This window comes from Rhineura floridana, chromosome 7, assembly GCF_030035675.1.
Source record: "Rhineura floridana isolate rRhiFlo1 chromosome 7, rRhiFlo1.hap2, whole genome shotgun sequence".
Taxonomy (NCBI): domain Eukaryota; kingdom Metazoa; phylum Chordata; class Lepidosauria; order Squamata; family Rhineuridae; genus Rhineura; species Rhineura floridana.
The window spans coordinates 93,558,442-93,586,356 of NC_084486.1; the positions used below are offsets into that span (position 1 = coordinate 93,558,442).

Consider the following 27,915-nt stretch of genomic DNA (forward strand, 5'->3'; position numbering starts at 1 on the left):
TACATAGTTGGGAGAAATAGCAGGAACAGAAATGCAGAGGATTCAGATAGGATCACATCAGCCTACTTCAAGGATATAGTTCTTTTTTGAGCACTCATCCCAAGGGTTGGTTAGATGCACTCGATGGATCGTCACCTTGTAGTGGTGAGTGGGCTTGTGTGTTCCAATGAACCCTATGAGCGATGCCATCGGGAGTCATGTACTCCCAGCAGGGTCACCCATGGCGGTAAGGTCAAGGGAGAAGAACCAGACAAAGAACAATCCAAGAATGTCCTCAATGGCAGAACAGGCGGAGGATGTTACAATGGCTGTGAAGGCGGATGACGGCTGCAGCAGATAAAAGACTTCCAATCGTCGTGGTATCCATGCCATTGGATCAAAGCCTTTTTCTGTCAAGATTGTGTGTTGATCGTTGTGCGCCAATCTCCCCACATAAAACAGATTCACACATAAGCGTCTTCCAACCAGATTACCTTGGAACACAATCTTACTCGGCAACTAGTGATCACCAGCAGATGCACCTTACTTTAATCCTGTAGTACTGCTAACAAGCTGGTCCTTTAATCCAAAGCACCACTGCTCTGTGGAACCATCTCCTTCAGTATGAACCCATACATTCACTTACTTAGATCATGTCCTGCTCCAGGAGCCCCACCTTCTGAGGTCTGAAGTGCAGCAACTGGAGATGGGGCCCTTTTGCTTTATGAGTGTCATCATGTCTTGGAACACCCTTCCACCCATTTAAGAGGAGACCATTTTGTTTTCTCAGATTTTTGTAGGATTTTGCTTATTGCTGTTTTTGTTGTTACTGATGCTCTAAAATATTTGTTGTTAAATAGTAATTTGTGCTGTGCCACAATTTTTTTTTTATTCATGCTATTCTGCTTCCATACTATTCTAATAGCATGATCTGCTTCTGTCTGTATTCTCCAGACAATACTGGTTGAGATTCTAGGGGAGATCCTATGGAAGACTACTCCTACATTCAATTCAATTACCACTCACCTAGGAAAAATCCAAAGCAGCAGCAACTATGAAGAAGAGCAGGCCTTTCCCTTGCTTCCATGTATTTTCTGAAAAAAACAGCAATTGAAACATGCTTCTTCCACTCTGAACAGAGGTGAGGTGAATGTATTTTGTGCTGGAGTATCCACAGCACCCAATGTAAATGTAAAGTGTAAGGTGAGAAGCAGCTAGCTCACTGAATTTAGGGTAGGGATGTGCTAGAATTCTGTTCAATTCGAATTTGGTACCGAATTTTCAACTAATTTACTTATTCTCAGTCGCCAAGGATCGGGTTTTAATGTAGTAAACTTCTGCAGCTATTTTTGAAAATGGACTTTAAAAAAAAGTCAGCCTCTAAAACACTGATCGTAAGAATAATAATTTATCAGTATTTCCTTTTAAACTATCAGTATTAATATCTATATTTTTTCAGGGCAAAAAAATGGATCAATAAAAGCAGCAGCTAGTGGATAGTGGTTAAGATGTTGGACTACGACCTTGGAGACCGGGGTTCGAATCCCCACATAGCCCTGAAGCTCCCTGGGTGACCTTGGGCCAGTCACTGCCTCTCAGCCTCATGAAAACCCTCTTCACAGGGTCGCCATAAGTCGGAATCAACTTGAAGGCAGTACATTTACATTTTTTATTTTGTCATCTGGCTGCTTGCATAGAAGCAACAGCAACTCGCCCAAAGCTGGGCCTGGTGTCAGCCCACTGCACTTTTGCTTAAATGCTGAGGATCCACTATAGCACTTGTGATGCTATGTCAGGGTAGGGCCCAGAGGCATCGTGAGGGAATTGCGAGTCAAGCTGTGCAGCAGCAGGTAGCACCTCAGGAGCATTGGGCAGTTGCTGGTTCCTACCACTCCCACCAGTAAACCCAACGGGGGGCACACTTTGGCTGTCCACCCACTGGAGGAGTGATGCCATGGCAAGGAGTGTTATGGCAAGAAGCAGCTCAAGAAGGGAGGTAGTTCCAAAGGTGAGGCGTCACCACAGAGGAAGCCTGCCCATCGACCCCCACCCCACAAAACCCATTAGACATGGGGACCAACAGCACAGCTTCCGCAGCAGATCTTAGAACTCAGGCAGGTCAATATGAGAAGTGGTGTTTTCTCAGATATTTGGGGGCTAGGTTGTTTAGCGTCTTAAACACCTTGAACTGGGCCTGGAAGACAACAGGCAACCAGTGCAATTGTTTTAGAATTGTTGTATGTGAACAGGCCAAGGCACCCACCCAGGCCATGGCCACAGCATTCTGCACCCATTGCAACTTCTAGACAATATTCAAGGGTAGCCCCATGAAGAGCATATGACAGTAGTCCAACCTGGAAGTTACCAGAACATTGATAACTGTAGACAAGTTCTCTCTGTCTAGGAATGGCCACAGTTGATGCATCAGCCAAAGCTAGATACTGGCACTCCTAGATATAGGCAATCACTTGGGCTTCGTGACAAAGAAGAGTCAAGGAATTACCCCCAGACTACTCACTTGTTCCTTCAAAGAGAGTGCAATCCCATCTAGAACAGGATACCCCACCGATTCCTTGACCTAAGAAATGATCGTCCACAGGCACAGCACCTCCATCTTTTCTAGATTCCAACTTGCTGACCCACACTCACTAGTGTCTCCACATACCAATTCACCACATCTTACACTCCTTCTCCCAATTCAGATGTAGATAATGGCCAGGTTTGTCCATCATACTATGCAAAGTTTGGAAAATATGTTAAGCCAAGCCATAGCTTAGCTCCATGCAGCAGCAAAATGACTGGGGACAAACGAAAAGGCCATGCTCTCCTCCCTGGGAGCCCATGTGCTTGCATGTTCACACTAAACCATGAGTTAGCTTAGGCATGACATGAGAACCAGGCCACAGTTGAGTGTCATCAGCATACTGATTTATATTGAGAAAATGACACTACACATCCTGAGTACTGCATCCAGTTCTAGTCTCCGCACTTCAAGAAGGATGCAGACAAACTGGAACAGGTTCAGAGGAGGGCAACAAGGATAATCAGGGGACTGGAAACAAAGCCCTATGAGGAGACACTGAAAGAACTGGGCATGTTTAGCCTGGAGAAGAGAAGACTGAGGGGAGATATGATAGCACTGTTTAAGTACGTGAAAGGTTGTCACACAGAGGAGGGCCAGGACCTCTTCTCTATCATCCCAGAGTGCAGGACACGAAATAATGAGATCAAATTGCAGGAAGCCAGATTTCAACTTAACCTCCGGAAAAACTTCCTAACTGTTAAGAGCCATACGACAATGGAACCAATTATCTAGAGAGGTAGTGGGCTCCCCGACACTGGAGGCATTCAAGAGGCAGCTGGACAGCCATCTGTCAGGAATGCTTTGATTTGGATTCCTGCATTGCGCAGGGGGTTGGACTTGATGGCTTTAGAGGCCCCTTCCAACTCTACTATTCTATGATTCTATGATTAAGCAACACTGATATCTTTCAAAAGGACATGTCTGTCACAAAGGACTGGCCTATTTGTCACATGTAAAAAGCATTCAAGATTGGTTGGCTCTGTCAATACCTCTCTCCAGCAGTATAAATAGTTGCAGGATTTGGCAGGAATTATACCACCAGAAGACCATCATTTTCACTATGGTGGCATATTTGCCAAATATTCAGTGAATATTTGATCTCTATTTGAGTTCAGATTATTTATTTTATTTTTTATTTATTTATTTAATTTTTATACCGCCCCATAGCCGAAGCTCTCTGGGCGGTTCACAACATCAAAATATCAACATACAATTTAAAAACCACACATTATATTGGACAGTAGTGTATTTTCAACATATAATAGGGCTTTATTTAATAGTTGATATGCAAACCTATTTATTATTTGACAGATGACAACTTATGAGATTTATATCCTAATGCATCAAGCAATGCCACCAACTTTGAAGAACTCAGATTTGGAGTAAAAAAAAACACATGCAAAACAATCAAGGCAAAACCTGAAATGTAGTGCAGTGCCAACAGTCATGTCAGCTTTACCATCCAACCTGTCTTTCACAGCATCTGTTACCTCTTAAACTGGACATGCTGGAGACCAAACATGGAACCCTGAATCTTGGAAGCACAATGTGCAGCTTCGTGCAAGACTTGCACAATATATTTTATGGCAGCAGAGATCAATTTCTTTGGCTTGGAATTTATGTTTTGGATTTTGGATTGCTTGTGGTGATGCATGGACTACAGATATTTACTTGTCATGGTTTTCAGTATCACTCAGATAGGTCTCAATGCTTCTAAACCAGCAGTGCATAATCTGGTTTTGCTGCTCTTTCTAAACAATACTAGGGATGCTAGAAGAAGCAGGGGAGACTAGATGTCAGGACTGCTGCCATGGCAAGCACATAGAAGCATCTGAGCACATGGAAGGGCTGTAGCTCAGTGGTAGAGCATCTGCTTTGCATACAGAAAGCTGCAGGCTCAATCTCTAGCATCTCCAGGTAGGGCTTGGTGAGACACCAATCTGAAACCTTGGAAAGCTACTACCAGGCAGTGTAGACCATTCTGAGCTAGATGGACCAATGGTCTGACTCAGTATAGTGCAGCTTCCTATGTGCCAACTTACACTAGAGGCTCACATGGGCACCCTCTGGTCATATGTCCTTGCACTCCATCTTCTTACTGGATCTCATGCCACACACCAGCAATTCAGGCGTCAAAAAAATGAAACTCAGAAATTCCTCACCCGTTTCTGCACAAAGGATTCTGTGAAGCTATGGCGCATGCCAGTAGAAGTTGGGCCAGCACACAGTATCATATAACTTGCTGTGTTTCTCTGGATCAAATGCTGAAACAATGTTCCAGTCAGTCTCCCAGAGCTGCCTGCTGTGTTATCTCTGGCCCACTCACATAATCAAATGCAGTTAACACACAGAAAACCTAGAAAACAGCTGCATGCTACACACTGTCAGAAATACTGATGAAAACACATCTCAAAATTCAGTTTCTAGTTGGCTGCCAGGTCTATAAATAGAAAGGAAACAAGGCATTTGGTTCACAACCCACCATTATCTCACAGTGTCCTGTACATCAGTGGCTGCGTTACTCAGGATCAAGGATTTCCTTGGAAAAGTCTCAAAGTACACTGCAGGCAACCCTGAGCATCCCTGACCTTGGACAGCTTGTATATTTGAACAGGAGTTCTAAGATTGGCCGGATACTACTTGTGTTGTTAACTCCTATTTAGGACTCTCCTTGCTAATTGCAGCTATCTGCCTGGCACAATGCTGCCTGCCCTAGGAATTACATGTTGCTGTTTAGCTGGTTCTGGACATTTTCATATTTGGAATGTGAATTAGTCACTGCAATTTTAAAAAAAGAATTCAAATTGATTACATTTTGCTGCTTGGAAGTTATTTTTCATGTGATGTCCCTCTCTTCAGCAAGTTGCTCAGCTGAAAGTTCTTATATTAACCAAACTGCGCTTAGGAGAATCCTAAATATTTTTGAGAGGGGGTGCTGGAAGGACCTGCCAACAGGGAAGCACTAGAATATAGCTAACGTGCTACAGGCACTTGCCTCCAGAAAACAGTACAGTATATAAATGTCCCCAAGTGTTTGAATGGAACATATATACTTCACAGTTTACATCCATCTTCTTTCTGAGTACACTCTAAGGGGGTGGAGACATTTGTTGTTTTTGCTTTGTTTTATGGCAGATTCTCCCCTTTTGTTTTCCAGCAGACCAGCCTTACCCTCATTGGGCTATGATGTAGCAACATTACCTCTTTGCGTGGCTCCACCTCCAAAGTATGTGTGTTGCTTGCTGATCCCTACAAAAGTCTTTCCGAGTAGAACCTTTTCCAAAAAAGTTTGCTGGAGCTCAGAACCCACAAAACTCCAGGCTGAACTGTGATATCTAGGATTCAGCAGTCAATGTCAGGCTTCGAAACAGATTCTGCACAAGTGCAAGAACAACCAGTGTATTGAGAGGTTTCAATTACACTAGTGGCTCTAGAGCAGAGGTGGGCAATGTAGTGCCCTCCAGATGTTGTTGGGCTACAGCTTCCATCATCCCTGACCACTGGCTATGTTCGATGGGACTGGTGGGAGTTGAACAACATCTTGTTGTTGTTATATGCCTTCAAGTAGATTATGACTTATGGCGACACTATGAATTTTTTGCATATATTCATAGGGTTTTCATGCTAAGAGGTATTCAGAGGTGGTTTACCATTGCCTTCCTCTAAGCCTATGGCACCCAGTATTCCCAGGCGGTGTCCCATCAAATACTAACCAGGACTGACCCTGCTTAGCTTCCGAGATTAGACAAGATCAGGCGTGTTCATGGTAGCATGGCCATAGATGAACAACATCTAGAGAGCACCATGTTGGCTATCCCGGCTCTACAGCAAATACAGTGATGCCTATCACAGCCTAGGAATGGTCTCATGTTTTGAAAGGCCATGGCGCATATACTCTGTGGCATCCAATGCCATGCTGATGACATCATGATCCTTGCACCATGCTGGAGGCCTGAAATGAGGAACCTGTACTCTACAGATGTTGGACCCTAACCCCTATCAGCCCTAGATGGCATGATCAATGATCAGGGATGAGTTGTAGTCTGAAGGGCCATACATTGTCCATCCCTGCCTTAGCAAATGTGTGTCTAAGCCTAGCAAGATCCAAGGATATCCTCATGACATACTAGGCTTTACCTCTCATGCTGTTTTTGGACCAGCTGTACATTGTACCACAAAGAATGTTGATATTCTTCTTATCCACAGAAATAATCCATGTACTCCACCGCTTTTTTCTTTATTTTTGCATGGTGATTTATTTATTTATTTAATTTCATTTATAAACCGCCCATAGCCAATGGCTCCCTGGGCGGTGTACAACATACAATAATACAATAAATGAACAAAATCACAGATAAAAATACAAATTCATAATAACACTAAATGATATTAGCATAGCTAAAACATTAAAACAGTAAAATACATAGAAATATATTAAAATGCCTGGGAGAATAGGAAGGTTTTAGCCTGGCGCCAAAAGGATAGCAGCGTAGGCGCCAGGCGTACCTCCTCGGGGAGACTGTTCCACAATTCGGGGGCCACCCGAATTTAGAAAGCAGCATGCAGAACCAGCAGTAAACAAAAGTTTGACCTTTCTTCCTACATCAGTACTGTGTTAAGATTCCCATTGTGCAAAAGAATCAAGAAGCAGAAGAAAGTTTCATTCATTAAGACTCTGCTTGTATTCACAGAGATGTTTGCAAACAGCTAATTCCCTCTTTATTCATTTCAGTTGGAATGTTAGAGAAGGATCCTCCACTAGTGTTCAGAATTCAATGTTCTATGCTCATTTGAGATTTCTGCAAAAATCCTGTATCAAGTAATTCACTTGAAGAATAGTTTTGAACTGGCTCTGAATTATTTTATTTATTTATTTATTTAATTAATTTATATACCGCCCTAAGCCTAAATTATTGCCATGCACAGAATACTCAGGAGCACACTTTCAGTTTTTCTACGATAATCCCTTTTGGGGAGGAAACCAAAGAGTATTAATTATCTATTTTCGCAGCATAATTTATATCACCTTATGGCTCTTCATATCATTTAACTATTGAAGTCATTTCACAGACTGAGCAACTTCAGCGTGAAGAAAAGCAGAATTTTAAAGCCTTTATTTATTTATTATTAAATTTGTTAGTCGCCCATCTGGCTGGTTGTCCAGCCACTCTGGGCGACGTACAAGATAAAACAGTATATAAAACAATTAAAATTTAAAAACAGTAAAAAACTAGCCCATCTCAAACGCCCGCCTAAAAAGCCAAGTCTTCAGGGTCCTGCGGAAGCTCATTATAGACGGGGCATGGCGTAGATCACCTGGGAGAGAGTTCCAGAGGGTGGGGGCCACTATTGAGAAGGCCCTCTCTCGAGTCCTCACCAGCCTAGCTATTTTGACTGGTGGGATTCAGAGAAGGCCCTTTGAGGTCGATCTTGTTGAGCGGCATCCTTCAGATAGGCTGGGCCACAACCGTATAGGGTTTTAAAGGTTAAAACCAACACCTTGAATTGGGTTCGGTACACAGCCGGTAACCAATGCAACTCCTTCAACACAGGAGTGATGTGATCTCTACGGCGGCTGCCTACAATCAGACGCACCGCTGCATTCTGTACCAGCTGTAACTTCCAAACCGTTTTCAAGGGTAACCCCACGTAGAGCGCGTTACAGTAGTCTAGGCGAGTGGTGATCAGGGCGTGTACCACCGGTGGGAGCAGATGATTGGGAAGGTAGGGGCGTAGCCTCCGTATCAGATGGAGTTGATACAGAGCTGCCCGGCTCACAGCTGAAACTTGAGCCTCCATAGACAGCTGGGAGTCAAGAATGACCCCCAGGCTACGGACCTGGTCTTTCAAGGGCAATCATACCCCATTAAGCACCAGGTCTATATCTCCCAGCCTTCCCTTGTCTCCCACAAACAGCACCTCGGTTTTGTCAGGGTTCAGCTTCAACTTATTCCTTCCCATCCAGCCACTCACCGACTCCAGACACTTGGACAGGGTTTCCACAGCCAATCTTGGTGAAGATTTAAATGAGAGATAGAGCTGCATATCATCCGCATACTGATGACATTGCAGCCCAAATCTCCTGATGATTGCTCCCAGCGGCTTTATATAGATGTTAAAGAGCATTGGAGAAAGGATAGAACCCTGTGGCACCCCACAAGTGAGGGGACAGGGATCTGAAACCTCCTCCTCCAATGCTACTCTTTGGTATCTCCCAGAGAGGAAGGAATGGAACCACTGCAATACAGTGCCCCCAATACCTAACTTCTGCAGGCAGTCCAAGAGGATAGCGTGGTTGACGGTATCAAAAGCCGCTGAGAGATCGAGGAGGACAAGGAAGGTGCCTTCGCCTCTATCCCATGCCCTTCTCATATCATCTACCAAGGCGACCAAGGCTGTTTCAGTCCCATGTCCTGGTCTAAAGCCCGACTGAAATGGATCCAGATAATCCGCTTCTTCCAAGTGTGCTTGCAACTGTTTAGCCACCACCCGCTCAACTGCCTTGCCTAAGAATGGCACATTTGAGACTGGGCGAAAGTTGTTCAGATCTTGAGGGTTCAAGGAGGGCTTTTTTAAAATTGGTTTTATTATTTACTTGGCTGAAAGCATTAATAAACCTTTGCTCTCCTATCCCCTCCTTAATGTATCCTCATTCAATAATTTACAACATCAAATATCTCATGGCACTACCTTCATTCACAAGGTGCCTGGCGGCAGCAGATCTCGTTCATGAAATTGCAATAAGAGCTAGAAAATTGAAAAGTTCCATAATTGAAAGCATCTTTTAACATATTCCTATTAAACCTGAAGCATCATACACAATTCCCACCAATTAAAGATGAAAAACAGTGACAGTAAAAGCTCTCCATCTCACCTACTAAAGGAACCTGTGACCCTCTAAATATTGTTGGACTAAAACTCCCATGATCCCTGACTATTGGCCATGGTTGCTGGGGCTGATGGGAGATGGGAATCTAACAATATTTGGAAGATCATACGTTTCCCATCCCTGCATTACAGCACGTTTGAACTGTGTGACAAGATCAGTCATGAGTGACAGAGGCACAGCTAGCTAGGGTAGGGCACCAGGTGGAGTTGTCTAAGGCACAGCTCTCTCGTGGATGGGAGAAACACAGTAGAGGATGAGGAAGACTGCTCCAAGGAAATGTCAAGAAGCTATTGTCTACCAATTAGGAAGCAGCAAAGAGATTGCATGCTTCAGTCTCCTTGGATTACAGCAATTGCTTCCTTCCATCAGCTCTGTCACAGCCAGATGTGTGCACAAGTGGGTGCAATGCAGGAAGGCAGGTAACCAACAGTCTCCACTCTAAACCTGCCACTACCCAAGGGATACCACCTGCCCCCCTCCAGCTTTGCCCCTTCCATCTGAGGGGGAGAAAGATGAGAGTTTTCTCAGACAGCTGGAAGCAGCATAATGGAGTGTGTGCACTGATTTTTTCTGTCCCACTATAATCTCTTGTCCAAAGTTTTTGCAAGTTTTTTCAAGCACTTCAACAAGCCCGTAAAACTAGTTTGACCAGATACAATAGCAGAACAAAAGGAAAGCGCACACAAACCATACACATGATGGCTCTATCATGCCACCCAGCAGCTCTCTTAACTCTCCCTCTACAGCCAGAAAGAGGGGTGCACAAATAGTGGGCTCTTTTGTCTCTCCCCTGATGGCCTTCCCAAGCTGTCTCTCAGCTCATGTGACCACACAGACCTGCCTTATACCAGCTCAAATAATTGCTCCACAAGTTCACTACCATCTACCAGCAGTTTGCAAGGCCTCAGGGAAAGGTCTTTGGCAGCTTTGCTACACGAATTCAGCACCACTTAGGGGAAATGGGAAAAATATAATTCCCTTCTTCATGTGCCCCTCTGTCCGCTATAGCTAGAAAATGGCTATAGCTCTCTTTCATGGTGGCCATATATGTGGGGACAGGGAGAGGGAGGTTGCTGGTAAGATTGGTTGCTGATAGATGCTTTGGGATGAAGAGCAGTCTAAAAATTTAACAAATAGTAATAAATTAAAACTGGGAACGTACTGAATGTTCACCCATCTCAGAACAGAGCTTTCAGTAAACATATTCTCTCCCCCCCTCCATAAAAACACAAAACTGAATTGAAGTCAACTGAGAGGGAAGGCAATGTTTCCTGCAGCCAATGAGGAATTATGTAGTGACAGAAATGACATCAAAACACCATGTAGCCAAAAGTGGTTACATTACAATGTCAGTGAGGGCAAACAAAGCCAACTCAGGAAACATTGCCCTCACTCTGAATAGGCAAACATTGTTAACCCATTGTGATGCAATCACAGGTATATTGCCAAAGGTGGGAGCTTTTCAATATGAACTTTTTTGGCAATAACAAGTGTCCCCCTTTCAGATCAGTCCTAGGTAGGATTAGTTTCTATCCAGAGCTGTATGAGAAACTGAGGGTGCTTAGGAGCATTATCCGAGACAGCAAGCATGGCTGAATGAATGAATAATTCACACGTGAATGCAAAATGAAGCATGGTAAACCCAGATGCACCATCAGCTGAATTTCTAGAATCAAAGAATTGTATAAAGTTCAGTTGGCATTTGGGAAGAACAACTCTCTGTGGATAGTTTCTTTCAAAGGAAGGATTCACACCATGACCCCTAGATACTTGTGAACAATTAGTACCCAAACAGATTACAGTAAAACAGCATGAGTCAACCAGTCTTATGATTCTGGACATGGCTGAGTCATGCCATTCAAGTGCTTAAGATTGGCAGTACTGCAAAATACAATGTCAGAGGGAGAGACAAAGGCAGTATCTCGTGTAAGAGCTGACTGGGTCACTTTCATGTGCTAGGTAGAAAAAGAAGGCTTGAAGCTTGTCTGATCAGTATTGGTTCAGCCTGAATCACAGACGCCACTGCAAGAATTTTTGCAGTCAACATACTGCTGCCCTCAAGGTCCAAGAATATCCTTAGCCCTCTGGAAAGAGTTCAAAGTGATCCCATTTAGGGGTAGCCAAGATGGTGCCCTCCAGATATTGTTGGACTCCTAACTCCCATCAGCCCCAGATCAATAGTCAGAAATTATGGGAGCTGTACACCAACAACATCTGGAGGGCACTAATTGGTTCCTCCCAATTTAACTTGTAAAGACCTATATAGCTTACCCCAAGCATAAAAAACAGATTGCTTCATTCCATATGCTTTGTTTTCAACTGGCCAAAAGTCCTTTTCTCTGTTACCATTATGCCTTTATTTTCAAGTACAGCAACAGTAGTAAGTTCACCAAGGACAGCATGCTAGGGATACTTCATCATGCCGAAATAGGAAGAACAGTCCCCCTCCCTAATGGGCAACCTCACACCCTTTTTTCATCTCTAGCTTCCTAGTTTTTCTTGTCCTCTTTTTTCATTGTTTCATTTGCGCATATACTACACAGAAAGTAGCCACGCTCTTACACTGGACTATCTCAAGGAAGCAATGGGGAAACCGTGGCACCATCTATATGCCAAATCGACAAGGCATACAAGGAGGTGTTCTTGGTGGCTCCTCTACAGTTCCCTTCACCTAAAGAGCTGCCAAAGTCTGAGTCTGGTCATCTTAATAAAGGTATGAAATACCTGTGGTGGGAGTTACAGGCTGGAATTAAGCAAATCTAATTGTTCTAATCTGACATTTATTATATTTTTGTAAGATGTTTATATTAAAACTTAGTATGGATAAAGACTTCAGAAAATACCTAAAATAAAAAGAAGAATGATTTGTACAAAAGTATCTACAGATCTTTATGATCTTTATGATCGGTCAGGGACTATGAAGGGTGCAGAAGCTTACTACAGGATCTTCCAGGCTTCAAAGAATACTGCAAAATAGACTAGGAAACCAAAGAAAAACTCCAAACTTGGGGGATAAGATTTTTTTTTACGTTTCACTATATACAAACAGAGACATAAGGCATTGTTGAAGGGGAGAACTGGACTAAGGAGATCCAGATAAAGGAAGTTTCCAAAACAAAAATGAGTGTCTATAAAAAGATTAGTATCTATTCATAACTCCTCACTGAATAATTGTATCAAATGTGACCATCTTTAGTATTCATCAAAATGTCCTTAACTATTAAGTACTATCTAATGTCTCCTTTAGAAAGGTACTCCAAAATCAAGCCCAGTCTACTTTTGGTTAGAAATTACCTGTTACATTGAAAAATGAACGAGCCTTGCTTATAAAGTTAGAATGAAAACATTCAGGGAACTGGAATAGTTTCTTAGAGTTCACCAATTAATGTAGAAAAAAATACATATTACAGCTTTCCATTGTCAGCTTTTTGTGTATCATGGTTATGCTACAAATTTTCTATAGATTTTCAAAAAAGACATCCTATACCATAAATGTCTTCTCCATCTGGTTGTACCTTCACGCTGGTACAGAAAAAACCGTTTCCCTTCTCCACTGACAAATAAATGTTTAGAGACATGCGAGTTATCTTTTGGTTTTCTCTGTATTGAGTTATTTTCAAAAGCAGGAACATCTCAAACTTTAAAGTCTTGTTGAATGAAATATGTCCAGAAAATACCAGTTCATGCCACCAAGTTAAATTACAATCTTGAGGGCAATTAGAAGTCAATGAAGACTTTTGTACCAGCAAATCCAGTGTGTACATGGGCAATTAATGTTTTCAAATACTATAGTACATCCTAACATTTCTAAAAACCACCCCTTTGATTCACACAGGGATTTACAGCTTTAGAATGCAAAACAAATATACATTAATCAATTCAATAGTTAGACACAACAACATGTATTGAGATCATACATGTAACTAACACTAACTCCATAGTGATCAGATTCCCCCTTATCAAGTTGTATGCATGTCATGCCTCTCAACTATATATGATACATCAAGATTTTCAGCAATCCTAACCCAATCACCAGTGCTTTCAGTGTCAAGATTTCATTTTTATTCTGCACATTTTTCAATTTTTTAACATACACTTTTCCAGAACCTGGCACTTGAATAATGGGTTAGAACTTGAAAAACAAACTTCAAGACATGGCATTAACCATTTTGGAACCATTAGCTTATTTCCACTGCATCACTCATTTCTGTCTGTGCTGCTAAACGACAGGGATGCACAGAACTAAATGGAGTGCCACTAGTCACAGAACAGATTCTCTTGCTCCTATCCTGGACCAAGGACAGGCATTTTGGTTTACAACACTGGTACTATTTAAGAGTAAATGGATCCTTTATATCACAGTATCACATTCAAAGGACAAAGCAATTAAAAATATGGATGGCCTCTCCTTACGTTCCTTATTAATGCTCCTTAATATCCCCAGTCGATTTCTATCAGAACATTCTCAATTTCTCCACAACTCTATCGTCCCTCTAACTTTTGTGTTCTTTACATCCAGTGAACTGCCATGGAAATGACTCACAGAAACAATATAATCCAGACCAGACACTCCAGTCACTCCAAGGGATCCACTTGTATAGTTCTTTAAATATTATTTTGTCAGATAGGAACAGTAGGTGATTCAACATGCAATAATTAAACATATGAGAGAAGGAAAGAGATATCACACATACACATACACTCCTTAAAAGCATTGTTTAGTTTGCTCTAGGAATAGCACGCTTACACAGCTGCAATTAACAAATATTTGCTAACACTTTTTCCATTTGATTTATTTTCAAATAAGAGTATTTTAAATGAAATATAAAATAGATTTGTAAAAAAAATATACTTCACATTAGCAAAATGAAGTCTAGTATCTGAAGCTTTAGAAAGATGAGAATTGTTTCAATACTATAGTATTTTTAAGATCAAGATTCACACACTGCATTTTCAACAGAAATTACTTCCCTTCAGTGCAAGACATTATAACATTTGGGTGAATCTTTCAAGAGACCAAACAAGATTAACTAATTTTAAAACAGCGTTACTGTTACCTTTCAATGTCTTAATGCAAATTAACTACAAACCAGAAATTATCAAAGCATTTTCAAATCTTCCATTCACGTATGTTTGATCCCTTTTCTGATTCGACACTACAAATTAGTTATTTTCTGTTCTTAATATTAAATATTTTTGAGCCCATAACAACATTTTTTTAAAATAAGAGAACAAGAACATTTTACACTCATTGCTACATCACTGTCATATTTCCCTATGTATATGTTGTGGGTTTATACAAGAAAACTTTTATCAGCGCTGTTCTACAGGAATGCACACTGTATATTACTATAAACTTTCCATTCAGAGTGTGCAATTAAATCAAAACCAGCAGTTAATGTAAAACAGTTGTGTAAATTGGGCCATTCCATTAATAATGATATTTACAAACCTAATGTAGAAAAGTTCCTTAAACAAACTAGATTCTTTTCACCAAATTAAAATGTTCCGTTTCATCTGAATATAAAACGGGTTTTGAGGATGCATGTTTTATTTTAGTTTGCTTTCTGCACATGCAATACAAGCAGAAAACAAAAACATAAATAGGACACTTTTCTAAAACATTTGCACCCCAAACACAGAAAACTGGCACTATTTAATTCATGAAAAACATTAAGAGCCTTTTGTCAACCTTTGGCTCAATGACCCTTCCCCTGCCCCAGCACTGTCATGTGGCAGCCACCATTTTCAAAGCTACCCCTGCCTCTTTCCTCTAGATTTTTTGCCTGTTTGCTAAAAAAAAGGGGGGGCTAGGCATTCCAGATTCAATCACCACATTCTTGTAATTTTCTGAAAACTTAATTTCATACTAAAACAGAATGGAAGAATGAGGAGCTACTTATACACCAAAACTATGCAACATAAAAGCAGTATCTACAAGGGTTACACTAACTTGCAGGTTCTAAAACAGATCTTAAGCATGTTTAACTGGAAATACATCTGACTGATTTTAGTTGTAGAAAGTGAATCTGTTGCAGAAAAAACCCGCTGAGTCCTGTGGCACTTTACAGAAGAAAAGATTTATTGTGACATAAGCTTTTGTGGGTCAGAGTACATGTTATGTCAGAATAAATGAGTTCATCTGTAAGGTGCTACAGGACTCTTTACTGATTTTGATATAACACACACAAAATATATGTAAGATAGTAGGCTTAAAGCACAATGCTAAACATAATCAGAGACAATCTCTATTAAAATGCAAATAGGATTTACCTCTCAGTCTGTTTTGTGCAGCAATTAATTTAAGTTTAAAACATGGTACCTAGAAAGGTAGTACAAAACACATATCTTTTACAAGTTATATTTTGATCAGACAGGTACACACACATGATGGCAAATTTTACACTCTCAGTCCAAACCTGGCCATGAATCACACCAAACAATGGCAAAAAAATGACTCATTACAATCTAGCCATCTTTGTTTGAAATCAAATTCTGCTTAACTTTTCACAATGTGAAAGTTACCTGTTGCTCATTAACATAAAACATTTTTACATCCTAGTTAACAAGGCAATATCTTGGCATCCGATTTGGAAAGTTGTCCCAGAACTATCTCCCCAACCACAACCAACCTTCACAATAAAGCCCATGAGAACACTTACTAAATTGATTGGATTGGGAGCATTCAGGGATTCTATTTCACGCACACCAGATCTCACTGAGTTCTATGTATGTATGTGGGGTGTGTGTGTGTGGTCTTCAGCTTCTGAGAATCTAATCATAAGCAGTATTATCATAGTCTAATTAAACGATATAGATAGATCTCCAAACTGATGAAAAGTAATTATCTAAAAGCAGGATAAATTTAAAAAAACTATTCTGAAAGGGAAAAATGTAAGATAATTAAATCAGAAAAGTTGATCTCAACTATTTGGGCAACTGAGAAAAATCAGGCATCAAAATTCTTAGGGAGGGCAGAAAGATGAAAGGGTATTAGAATAGACAAATATTTATTAATTTATCTCCCCCATTTCAATTTTTTTCCAAATGTTAATAATATCAAACATGTTCCCTGACATTAATAACAAAAAAAAATTATCATGGTTTTTTTGCATTGTAACGTGCTGAAACACCTGCTGTGCCAGAGAAACATAAAACTAATTGGTCAAAAAGTTACTAATCATACAACACTAAATATTTGCACCAACCTGAGATCAGGTTCTGCAGAATATCAATCAGAATACCCAGTCCTAAGAACATTTAATTGCTGGTATAGCAAATCTTCAAATCTGACCACACAGTGACAAGCTTCTGCCACCTCTGTATTTTTAAAGCAACATTTTCAGATACTTTGACAATCCAAAACATACTTATTTGGGAGTAAGCTCCACTGAAGAGAGAGAAAAAGATACCTACTTTTGAGTAAGCATGCATAGGATTGAATTAACTTTTTGATCTTTTCTTGATAAAGTAATAAGGCTGGGATCCTAACCTGTCACACATCCAGGAGTGAGGATTTATGTGCAAGAATTGTGAAGTACTCTGTATATTTAGAACTGCTACTGATTTAACAACTACAGAAGCAAACTTCTCTGAGATCAAACAGAGCTATTTCCATGCAATGAAATTCAAAATTAGGATGTTAGAATTAGTTGTGTGGAAAACATTTAGCAAAAACACCGAAGTAGAAAAGTCAGCGTAAAGCCCAGAATTTCTAAACAGTTTTTGTGAACCAATGTTTTTGCCACAACAGGCAAACATGGCTACCCCTTTGGAATCTGTCTACCAATGCTGCAGTTCACATGTAATCTCACAATAGTATTCCTTTTCATGGTATGGTATTTCTTGTGGTCTGAAGTTACTCATATACAAATGGTCTGAGTAATTACATCAGTTCTCTCACACAAAACAATATTTTCTCCACTCAGATATCACAAAGACAAAATGCCAAAATTTTACACAAATATTTCAAATATCAACATTCCTCTCTATTTTTGCACTTTTTTTAGCTTTGCAGGAGTTTCTTTTAACTAAAGACAAGTTCACATCTGTACGGAAGTCCACATTTACAGAGTCTACTTTTGAAACATCAGTTTTGAATTTTGATTTTTAAATCCAAAAACTAAACTGTGCATTTTGAGAAATTAACATGCCAATGCTTTTTCTTAAGGGGAACCTAAAAAAATAAGGCTGGAGCCTGCACACTACTCAGGAAATGAAAACATTTCTAAAATCTTCAGGAACTGTGTGTGCAATGCATCCCTCCCAAATACAAAGTAAATTTTTACTACTTTGAAGCACAGCAGGTATGAAGTCAGAGCCTTTTAGAGCAGTAACGGGTATTGGTATAACAGTTTTCCTGTGTACTACGAAGTCTTGCTACATAGCTTGTGATAAAGAATTACTTACAGAAAAAAGAAAAAACCATCAGCACCACCCCTCCCCCCACTGTGTTAGAAATCTGGAAACAGCCTGCAGCAGAACTTATGAGTTTAGAAGCATTTCAAAAGTTGTGTTAGACAGCTGCGGTGGGAAAATAACAGTTGTTTACATAGCAATACTCATGAAGTAAATTGGAATTCTACAGATTAAAAAATCTATACCGTGAACTGCCTTATAACAACCTAAAATACTATGACTTGTAAATATGCTTTGTGTGGAATAAAAATAAAAGTCAGATGAGGAAATATTACATAGCAATCAGAACAAAGAGTAAAGTAGAAGGCATCATTATCACCCCATATAAAAATCACACTTCTGCCATGATTATCTTTTTCTAAAAAAAAACACCAAACCACTCTAAGACATAGTTTATACAGGCCATACAGTAACATCCTTTGGCAACAAAGATCTCCCCGTTTCTGGATTGTGAGATAGCTACAACTTCAAAGTTGTAAAGTAGCTTTTAACACTTCTTTCTTCTGAATATAAACCAAAGAGTGGCATCACAGGGTTGGCCATGTACTCACTCATCTTCACTGGGCTTTTGGCTGGTCAAATAAGAACACTAAACGAATTGCTAAAAATGTTAGCTGGCATCAAGGCTGCAGTCCTAGGCACATTTACTTGAATGCAAGCCCCTCCCCTGAAATCAATTAGGGTCTTACTTCCAGGCAGATGTGTTTAGGATCAGGCTATAAACAGATTCTAAGACGTCACAGGAAGCCTCTTGTTAAGGCATCATGACATTTCAAAGGAATAATCAAGTTACTGCATTGAAAACAATGTTTCACAACCATATCCATACAGGGAAAAACACTTGCTGGTTTCAAGAACGAAAACAGAAGCGACAAAAGCAAAAATGCAACTTATTAAACTACATTCAGCACCCCAGCCTAAACTTATGTGACACAATCTCTCTCTCTCTCTCTCTCTCTCTCTCCAGTTCTGGCTCTTGAGTCAATTTATTGTAATAAGAAAAGAACATCAAGGTATTTACCTTAGTTTTTTAGGGACGGAATAATCCACTTCCATGACTTTGCCATGCAACTCTGCTTTTCCTTAAAAGCAAAAAAGGGGGAAAAAAAACAACGGGTTGTATTCAACCAAGTCTTGCTCAGAGTAGACCCGCTGAAAGTAGTGAGCCCAAGCTAGTTGTATCTGTTAACTTCAGTGGGTTTACTCTGAGCAGGATTAGCATTGAATACCACCCTCAGCCTCCCATTGTGAAAGCGTCGGGGGGGGGGGGTCAGAAAGGAAACTCGACTAGAGCTGGGCGAGGGTAGCACACTTTTTGATCAGCCACAGCTGACAGTAGAGTAAGAACAGGAGACCGGTTGGGAAAGTGGCAGCAGCCACCAGTTCTGGGGTGAGAACTCCCTGAAGTAGGTTTGAGCCAAGCACGGATTTTAAGCATGCTGTGCTGGACGTGCCTTCATCGATGGGTGGGTGGGAATCACTTTGCCCAAAGTAACTCCTCTTTCCCGTGCCTGTAGAACCATCCTTTTGACCTACATTTTGGGTCAATCCTTGGGAGCGTTGGGTCAAAAGTGGGAGCGTTCACACGAGCACGCACTCCAAGGCGGGGAAGAATAGCGGGCGTTCAGCTACACAAACGGCTCGAGCACCGCCCCCTCAACTCTAAGCCTTCTGCCCCGCACTATTCGTATGAATGTCCCGCAAACTACCGAGGAGTCAGGAAGCTCATTCCTACGCCAAAGGGCTGCCCCAATCTCCTGCCACCCAGCTTCACCGATTCTACGCACAAAACGGCCCGGCTGCGCGCATCAGCAGAGGGCCGGCCGGCCGGAGCGCTGTTCTCTGGCTGGCCTGTCCCAGCGGCTTCCAGTCCGGCCCGCTGAGTCCCGATGGCCGGGCTCCCTCCCGGGACTGGCCCAGTCCCCCCACCCCACCCGGCTGCTCTGGCCTTGGCTTGGCTTGGCTCGGCTCGCTCGCAGCGCAGCTGGCCGGCCCCAACGCTGCGCGTCGCTCCGGGCCCCCAGGCAGGTCTCGGGCTCTTTGCTCCGGACTCCAGTCGAGTTAGGGCAGGGTACCTCGTAGAAAGGTGCCCGAGATCTAGTGGGTGCCGGGAGAGCAGGAGGGAGGCGTCCCCAGCGCCCGGGAGCCGCTCAATAAAATCGGAGAAAAAAATCAGCGAAAAATCGCTCTCTCGCTCGCCGGGCCGCCCGGGCGCTTGCGAAAGCGCAGCGCGCGCTGGGCAAACGGGAAAGGGCGCACGGGGCGCGGGGACGGGCTCGGAGGCAGCCTCGCCTAGGACTGAACACGATGAGCCCTTTGGCCACGAGGGGCCACCGATCCCCTTCACCCCCTCGCGGGAAGAGGGCTGGGTCAAATGGGGAACCCCCGCTCGAGCCGTGCAAGATGCCTTGCGGGCTCCGTGGGGCTTCGTCCAACCCGGAGGAAGGGATGGGGGCCAGGGGTGGGGGCCAGGGATGGGGGGGTCAAAGCACAGCGGTATCCCTACACGCCCCCCGACCGGCGCAGAGCACCGCGCCTCCCGGCTTACCGGAGAGGGTCTCGATTGCGCGAATGGCCCAGTTCTGGTCTGGATAGTCCACGAAGGCATAGCCGGACTTGAGCAGGATCTGCCCGGTGAGGGGCAGCTTCCTGTCGCCGAAGAGCTGCCGGAGCTCCTCGGCAGTCACGGCCGGGCTCAGGTTGCCGATGTAGAGCTTGTTCATCGTCCGCCTCTTCGGGAAGGGGGGAGGGACAGAGGGAAGCCAAGGCCACCGCGGCCGCCCCCTCCTGCTCGCCGGCCGGCCGCCCACCTACCGAGCCGAGCCACACGCTCCAGTACCTCCCCGCTATCCGGCCCGGCCCAGCCCGCTCCTCAAACTGCTCTCAACAGCGCCCCGCAGCCGGGCGGAACCGAGCCCAGTCCCACGCGGACCCTCCCTCGAACTCCGGACCTCTCGTTCCCGCCTCCCTCGCCCGGGACGGGCAGGAGGAAGCGGTGGCAGGCAAGGCAACGATGCTGGTGCAGACCTGGCCAGGGCGCCCAGAGATGGCTGGCTAGATAGATGGGCGCGCGGAGTGCCAAGAAAGCGCCGCCCACTCGCTTCTTTTCTCTTGGCCCGGAGCACGTGGCCACGTGCCGTGCTCAGATGCACCCCCCGAGCGGGGTGGATCTCCGCCGCCTGAGCTTACTCGGGCGAAGCTTTCTCCGGACTGGAAGGGACTGCGTGCCTCTCGGACGACAGAGGCGGCAGGAAGTCCTCTCCCACTCCTAGATCTGCTACGCTCCCGGATGAGCCTTCCCTGTAGCTGCTGGCTGGAGCGCCGGAGCTCCCGGTGGGTGGCGTGAAAGAAGCGATGTTTTACGCATCCGTCGTGAGCAGAAGCACAGATCACCGGCAACTTTTTTAGCGTGCGGTGGGATCCCCGAGAGCAGCACGGCTTTTGTTTAATGCTTAAAACTTGTTTAATGCTTAAAACATTCTCAGGGCAAGCGAGTCCTGTGTGTGCTTGTAGGAGGGCAACCAAAGTTTCTGCGTACTTTCTCCGCTGTGACGGGGTTTCCGCTTCTGAAACCGACGTAACTTTTCGAACAGCCTACGTTTCTCCGCTGGATTTGTTTGAATTAGATTTTTTTTATTTCTCTCTGGCAGCGATTACAGCCTATCAGAAAAGGTGAAGGACGGCTCTCCCGCTTGCGAGGCTCGCTAACCTACTGCCCACCCACTCCTGATTCCTTTGGGCCAGTCGAGGCTCTGAGAATTCCCAGCTTGGTGTTCGGTGTCAAAACAGCACAATCGTTTGGAAGTAAACTCGGCTGAAATCTGTGGGCCAACCTTCCTCCTGGATAAGTTATCGGTGAGACCGAAGTGCGTCTTCTTCGACCCACTGGATTAAAAAACTAGTCTCTCGCTACGAGTAGCTCGGTCTGTCCCATGCACAGCGTTTACTCGGAAGTAATTTCGATTGACTGCAGTGGGACCCGTCCCAAGTAAGTGCTTTTATGATAGCATAGCAGTCTTGCTGGGAAAGGAGTTCGACTGAGGAGAGAGAACAGATGCAGTGAAAGGGTCCTAGCGAGATCGAGAGGCGTCAGCTGGGAAAACAGAGCGGCTTTGTGGACATAGCTGTAACTCTGCCTTTCCCGCTCCACCGCATGATCGTGGCGCCAGGTTATATGATGGTAAATAGCAGCGACAGAAGTGGCACGATAACGGTCACGTGTACTGGGGAGGGCGTGTACTGGGGAGGAGCCCTCCCTCTGTGGTACTCGGACACCTGCTTCGTGTGCAAAAGGTGCCAGTTCAGTCCTTGGCATCTGCAGGCGGGGCTGGGAAAAACGCCTACTTAAAGCCCCGAAGAGCTGCTGCCACTCAGTGTTAGAGAATTCCGAGCTAGATTGGTCAGACTTGCGTTCCTATAATTTCTGTAGCACCTTTACAGTAGGCTCAAAAGTTCTAATTTTACCACTGTTGTGTCACAGTTACCCATAGCTGGGAGACCTACTTTGAAGTCTACCGAAGTTGCTTGGCTCGGTGACAGGATATGTTTTTAAAAAACGAGGCGGTGCGTTTCTGCCCAACGTTAAGGAATGTTCGCGTCGACGTCTCTGTCGGATCCGCTCAACTCGCTGAGGTGAGGCTTGTGTCTTTCCCCCTTTAATGTGCGTTGACGTGCTCGGAAGAGCCGAAGTCGGAGGCATGGTCGGCAGGGCAGGGCGGGGCATGCCGCTTCTTGATCTTCTGCGCAAGGTCCGAAAAATGAATGGGAGATGCCTGTGCAGGTCGCGTTTCTGTACATTCTCCCTTCATCCCCTTGGCGCTTGCGAAGTGCGCCCAGAGAGCCTGTATTATGATGCCGAGGGTTGATTCTCGACTCCAGTCTCCCTGCTAGGGGAGAAATGTAGTTTGTACGCATTTCCCAGTCAGTTAGGCAAGGGCATTTATTATTTGTTTTTCTATTTTTTTAAAAAATGTTTTGTTCTGGGGAAATGTTGGATGTGCCCGGTGAGAAGGCATGACATTGGGACCATGACTTTTTGCATGAACTTTTTTTAAAACTTTCTCCACAAATAAGGAATAATATTTTTTCCCCAAGAGGCAGGCTGAGAATGCACAGTGACCTGCTTGAAAGTTATATATAAACTGAAATAAAAAGACAAATCAGTTGTGCTCCCTTTCCTCAAGATACATATTGATCTGAAATATTATTTAATTTATTTGGCTGTTAATCTTACTTTTCTAGATAAGAGATACATGTTACATATAATAATAGTGTAATATTTTCATGCCAACTTTGAATTTACTGAAACACCACAAAGAAAGGGTTTATTTGTGTTTCTAAATTGCTTTTTTAAAATGTGTTTTTAAATTTTTATATTTGTTTTTAATTGTTGTAAACTGCCCAGAGACCTTCGGCTATGGGGTGGTATACAAATGCAATAAATAAATAAATAAATAAATCTTGCATTTATATCCCACCTCTTCTCCAAGGGGTTCAAGGTGACTTACATGGCTCTCCCCCTCCGTGTATTATCCTCACAATAGCCCTGTGAAGTAGGTTGGATCTGCTCACTGAGAAGACAGGAGCTTCAAATCATAGCTAGTTCAAAAATTTGGTGACTTAGTCCCATGACTAAGGGGGGATTTGAACCTGGTCTTCCAGGTCCTAGTGTAACACCCTAACCACTTACTCCACAAGGACTCTCAAATGAGCAAGTTTTCAAGTTAATTGCAATGCTTCTTCAGGGTAGATGGTTAAGGGGGGGGGAGAGGAAGGATTTTGTGAGCTGAACAGAAAAGCCTAAGTCTGCATTTTGTAAGGATCTTAAGAGGAATTGCAGGAGGCACTTTGCAGATATTGCATGCTTATGCAGAAGTCAGCACTTTGTTCAACGGGATTTACTCTCTTGTGAGTGTGAGCAGGATTGGAGCCTTAATTTGATGAACTCAAAAACAGTTCTGACAATTCAGCTGGCCCTGTTGAAGGTGTTACATTGCTACTCTTGTTATTTCCCCACTCAAATGAATCAACATGGTTACCGGGTATTTTTTTAAAATGTTTTATCTGTATATGTGCATTAACAAAGTTTGCCTGTATTGTTTTTACACCTTGCTTTTCAGCCAAGATTGGCTTTTGAAGTAGCTTACCATGAAAATCCACAAGCCATGGTTAGGGATATATTTTGGTGCTGAGGGGAGAGTGGGTGATGCAGTCCAGTTTTGGGGTTCTCCTCAGCAAAGGGAGTGGGCAGAAGGAGCTGCAGGTGGGCTTTCGGGGTGGCTGATGAGAAAGAAGACGACCCATAGGACCAAAAATGAGCTGCAAGAACCATCATGGTAGAGATGGGCAATCACCCAGTCACTCACCCTCCCTCCTTTTGATTTTTTTTAGATAATTCTTAGGGGGTGGGCAGGCCTTTTCTGAAATTGCTCTGAAATGTCAGAAAAGCCCCAGGCCCATTTCACACAACACCCCTCTGATAAGAACCCCACAGCACAAAGATCCTTGAGAACTGCGATATGTCAGGACCACTGGATCCCTTACCAAGAGCCCAGAAGCCCTGGCAACAGACAATTCCCAGGGAACCTGCACAGTGAAGCGCCCACTGGCAAGGTCCATAGCCCCAGCAACCATCATTGCAACTACAATACTGTCCGGGGCTGTATGTGTTCATTTAACATCCACGTCTTCTTTGGTGCTTATTTTATAAACTTGATTATGTACTTGCTACGATCACCATCAACTTCAAGTGGACTGTTGCCTATGAAAGTTCATGCAGCCTCTCAGGACACTCTGTAATAGATCTTAAAGTGTCAATCATGGAACTTCAAAGGGAGACTGCAAACTGAAACTGCTGAATTATAGTTCATCAAGAGGTTCATTGCTATCACCTGGGGCTTGAATCAGACAAAGTTTTTTTAAATAGCCTGTTTTAGCTTATCCATGTCAAGATATCAATATTATCGCCAACTGTTAACTGTGATAACCACTGTTAATTACATAACTACCACTGCCTGTACCTTCTGGATTAAATTTCCCTCTGACTTATCCCTGCCATGTTTATATGTGATGGCAGCTAAGGATAACAATTGCATGTATCTGAGGAAGTGAACTGTAATTCATAAGCTTTTATCATAATGCATTTGTTAGCCTTTAAGGTGCTAAAAGATTCCGATGCCGTAATTATATGGTGGCAACATGGGATGAGCCTTTTCTATAGTGGCATCTTGTATGGGAAATTCCCTCCCTTCTATCAGGCTCCTTCACTATTAGGCTTTCCGTTTTGTAATGCTTTAAAAAGCCACCCCTTCACCCAGTCTTCAGGGCGGACGGGACTAGAGTAGGGCCAGGTATAACTGATGTAATCTATTTGCTGTATTTATTGTTTGGTATTTTATTTTGTTTTAATATGGGATGTTGTATTCTGTTATTTTAATGTAATTGTTGTAAATCACCCTGTGACCTTAATTTATTGATGAAGGGCAGTTTGGAAACTGATTAAATAAATAACTACATTTTGCTGTTGTCTTTTTGCTGCTACAGATGAGCTATTCTTGTGGAATTTGGCATATTGAGGTGGGGGGAAATCAGTACAACTATTGCTTAGAACAGGTAGGGGGATGTTGTTGGATTCAACTCCCATCAGTCCTACCTGCATTGCCAATGGTCAGGGATCATGGGACTTGTAGTCCACAGCATCTGGAGGGCCACAGGTTCCCCATCCCTGGCTTAGAGTCTTAAGACTTGTGGGCAATCTGGTTCTATGGCCCTTCTGCACTGGCAAACAAAGTTATCGAGATCCTGTGTTACAAGTGGCAAAGTAGATCACACTGCTTTAAATAAGAAATAGAATCATAGAGTTGGGAGGGGCTTATAAGGCTCTTGAGTCCAGCCCCCTGCTCAATGCAGGAATCCAAATTAAACCATACAAAACCTGAAATGCATTCTCCCAACATCCATGGTAACTCTGCTGCTGCCACCCACCAATTGCATGCTGATGACTCTCCCACATTAGCTATGTATGGAAGGAATGTTTCAATATATGGGAATGGTAGAATCCCTCCATGATGTCACCCTATCCAGCCCATATGGAAAATGCAGCTTGGCAGCTATAAAGACACCTGTCACCAGAGTCTCCAGTCTAGACCACTGTGGGAAGTGAACAGGAGCCTAGTAACAGACACAGATAGCTACACACCCCAGTGTTCCCTGCAGGGCTGGCACAAGACATTTACTGTTTGAGGAAAAGGAAAAGTTGACACCAGGGCTGGCACCATAAGGTGGCCCCCTTAGGTCCCTGAAGGGCCCCTCCTTAGGGTGGATGGGTAGCGCACCCGTTCCACGATCCATGGCAGCATCAGCTCCTGACCCAGCCCCAAATCGCAGAAAGGGAGCTCCCAGACACCCCCCTACAACTGTGCAGGCCTGCAAAACCCACCTGCATACCCCACCTACCTCTTCCATTGGGGTGAATGCTGGCTGTGCTGCACACATGCCTGTCATCAACCAAGATGGTGGTTGCTTCCCTAAGGGGCTGATGCCTCTGCCACCATTTTGGTTGATGGCAGGCATGTGCTTGTGTGTACGCAGGCATGTGCTTGTGTGTACGCAGGCATGTGCTTGTGTGTACGCAGGCATGTGCTTGTGTGTATGCAGGCATGTGCTTGTGTGTACGCAGGCATGTGCTTGTGTGTACACATGCACGCACAGCACAGCCAGAATTTACCATAGCAGGAGAGGTAAGTGCAGGTGGGTGCCCAAGGGCCCAGTCATGCCTGGCGCTGGCCCTGGTTGACACCTCACCACCACTACAATTCTATGGACAAAATCCAACTGGTCTTAAAGTTGAATCTTACTTCAAGACTGGTGGTGGAACGGCATCCTCCACTGTAGCAGAGGCAGCCAAAGAGGTGAAGGGCAGGGCATATGGCACATACAGCTGTGCCCTCCAATTGCTCACTGCCCCTTCCTTCCCCCAGCATCTGTTGTCTGTAGGCAGTAATCTGCTTAATGGAAGGGCTGGCCCTGTGAGTGCAAGCAGAGCTTCAAGTCACCTTGAAATGCAAACACAGACACCCATTTGCCAAGAAAACATATGACCATAGGACAGATATTCCATGCCCCATCTCATTTAGAAAGAAGCATGCATGGAATACCCACAAGTATCTCTAGAGAAGGTTTGAATACCACTGGGGAAATGTGCTTTCACATTGGATTGCATCAGTCCAGAACAGTCCAAGCAATTCAGTCATGTTGCTTCCTGTGTGAGGGAGAAAATATTTAAGCCAGGCTTGGGGAACCTTTGGCCCTCCAGTTGTTGCTGAACTACAGCTCCAGTCAACCCTAGCAAGCATGGTCAATGGCCAGGGTTGATTGGAGTTGTAGTTCAGCAACATTCGGAGGGCCAAAGGTTCCCCATACCTGCTTTAAGCAAAGGAGAGGGCCAAAGAAGAGTGGGAATCACAACAGAACCCTCACAGAGCTATCAGCTGGCCCTGCCTAGTAACTCTGTGGGGGACCAATACTCAAAGAGGAAACAGGAGACAGCAACTCAAACCTTACCATGTTGGGAACATTGGGTTGATCACCACAAGGCAAAATTCTTGTATAGGAGAAGTTCAGTTGGGAGGCTTCCAATGGCTCCTCACGGTGACCATCATGACCAGTTGCAAACAAAACTAAACTAGAAGTGGCATGGGGCCATCAATACCAGAATCTGTGGGGCCTGATACAGTCCCAGGGAATATTTATATTCTAGCTAGATACCATGTAGAAGAGGGACTGGGCAGCTCCAGGAGAGGAGCACCTCCAGGCACATTGCTTCAAGAGGAAGAAGTCTGGAACAAAGGCAAAGGAGCTGAGCCCAAATGCGCAGATACCTTAGAGGGGATATCTCTCCCCAAGTGTACACCAGTCTCGGAATCCAGGATTGTGGAGTGCAGCCATTTTAAAAGATTAAAAGGTGAGTCCTTTCCTCTGACCTAATGACTGCAGCAAGAGAGTTACTCCAGAATTTCCCACTAGAATTCGAATGAAGGTCCATCTG

The 27,915-nt window shown here is 43.7% G+C and overlaps 1 protein-coding gene and 1 long non-coding RNA gene across 5 annotated transcripts in view; one reads left to right on the plus strand and one right to left on the minus strand.

The window, feature by feature from the left end:
• The window catches only part of IGF2BP2 (insulin like growth factor 2 mRNA binding protein 2), an 85,366-nt gene extending 64,189 nt beyond the window's left edge, over positions 1 to 21,177 (minus strand). The window contains exons 1-2 of one of the 3 annotated variants that reach the window (XM_061636528.1): positions 20,419 to 21,177; positions 18,892 to 18,952 (exon numbers count right to left, since the gene is read on the minus strand). In XM_061636528.1, the coding sequence (XP_061492512.1) occupies positions 18,892 to 18,952; positions 20,419 to 20,593 (236 nt within the window). In that variant the 5' untranslated portion in view covers positions 20,594 to 21,177. Of the gene's footprint in view, positions 1 to 18,891; positions 18,953 to 19,406; positions 19,573 to 20,418 lie in introns of those variants that run through there. The other 2 variants (XM_061636529.1, XM_061636530.1) reach the window with 2 other exon arrangements.
• On the plus strand, positions 20,643 to 25,419 carry LOC133389244 (uncharacterized). Of its 2 annotated transcripts, XR_009764047.1 has the most exons (4): positions 20,643 to 21,203; positions 21,521 to 21,858; positions 22,351 to 22,502; positions 24,261 to 25,419. It is a non-coding gene; the product is annotated as an uncharacterized LOC133389244 (long non-coding RNA). The 2 variants fall into 2 exon arrangements; XR_009764046.1 differs by having other exon boundaries at positions 20,650 to 21,858; positions 24,261 to 25,400.
• The last annotated feature ends 2,496 nt before the right edge of the window (positions 25,420 to 27,915 follow it).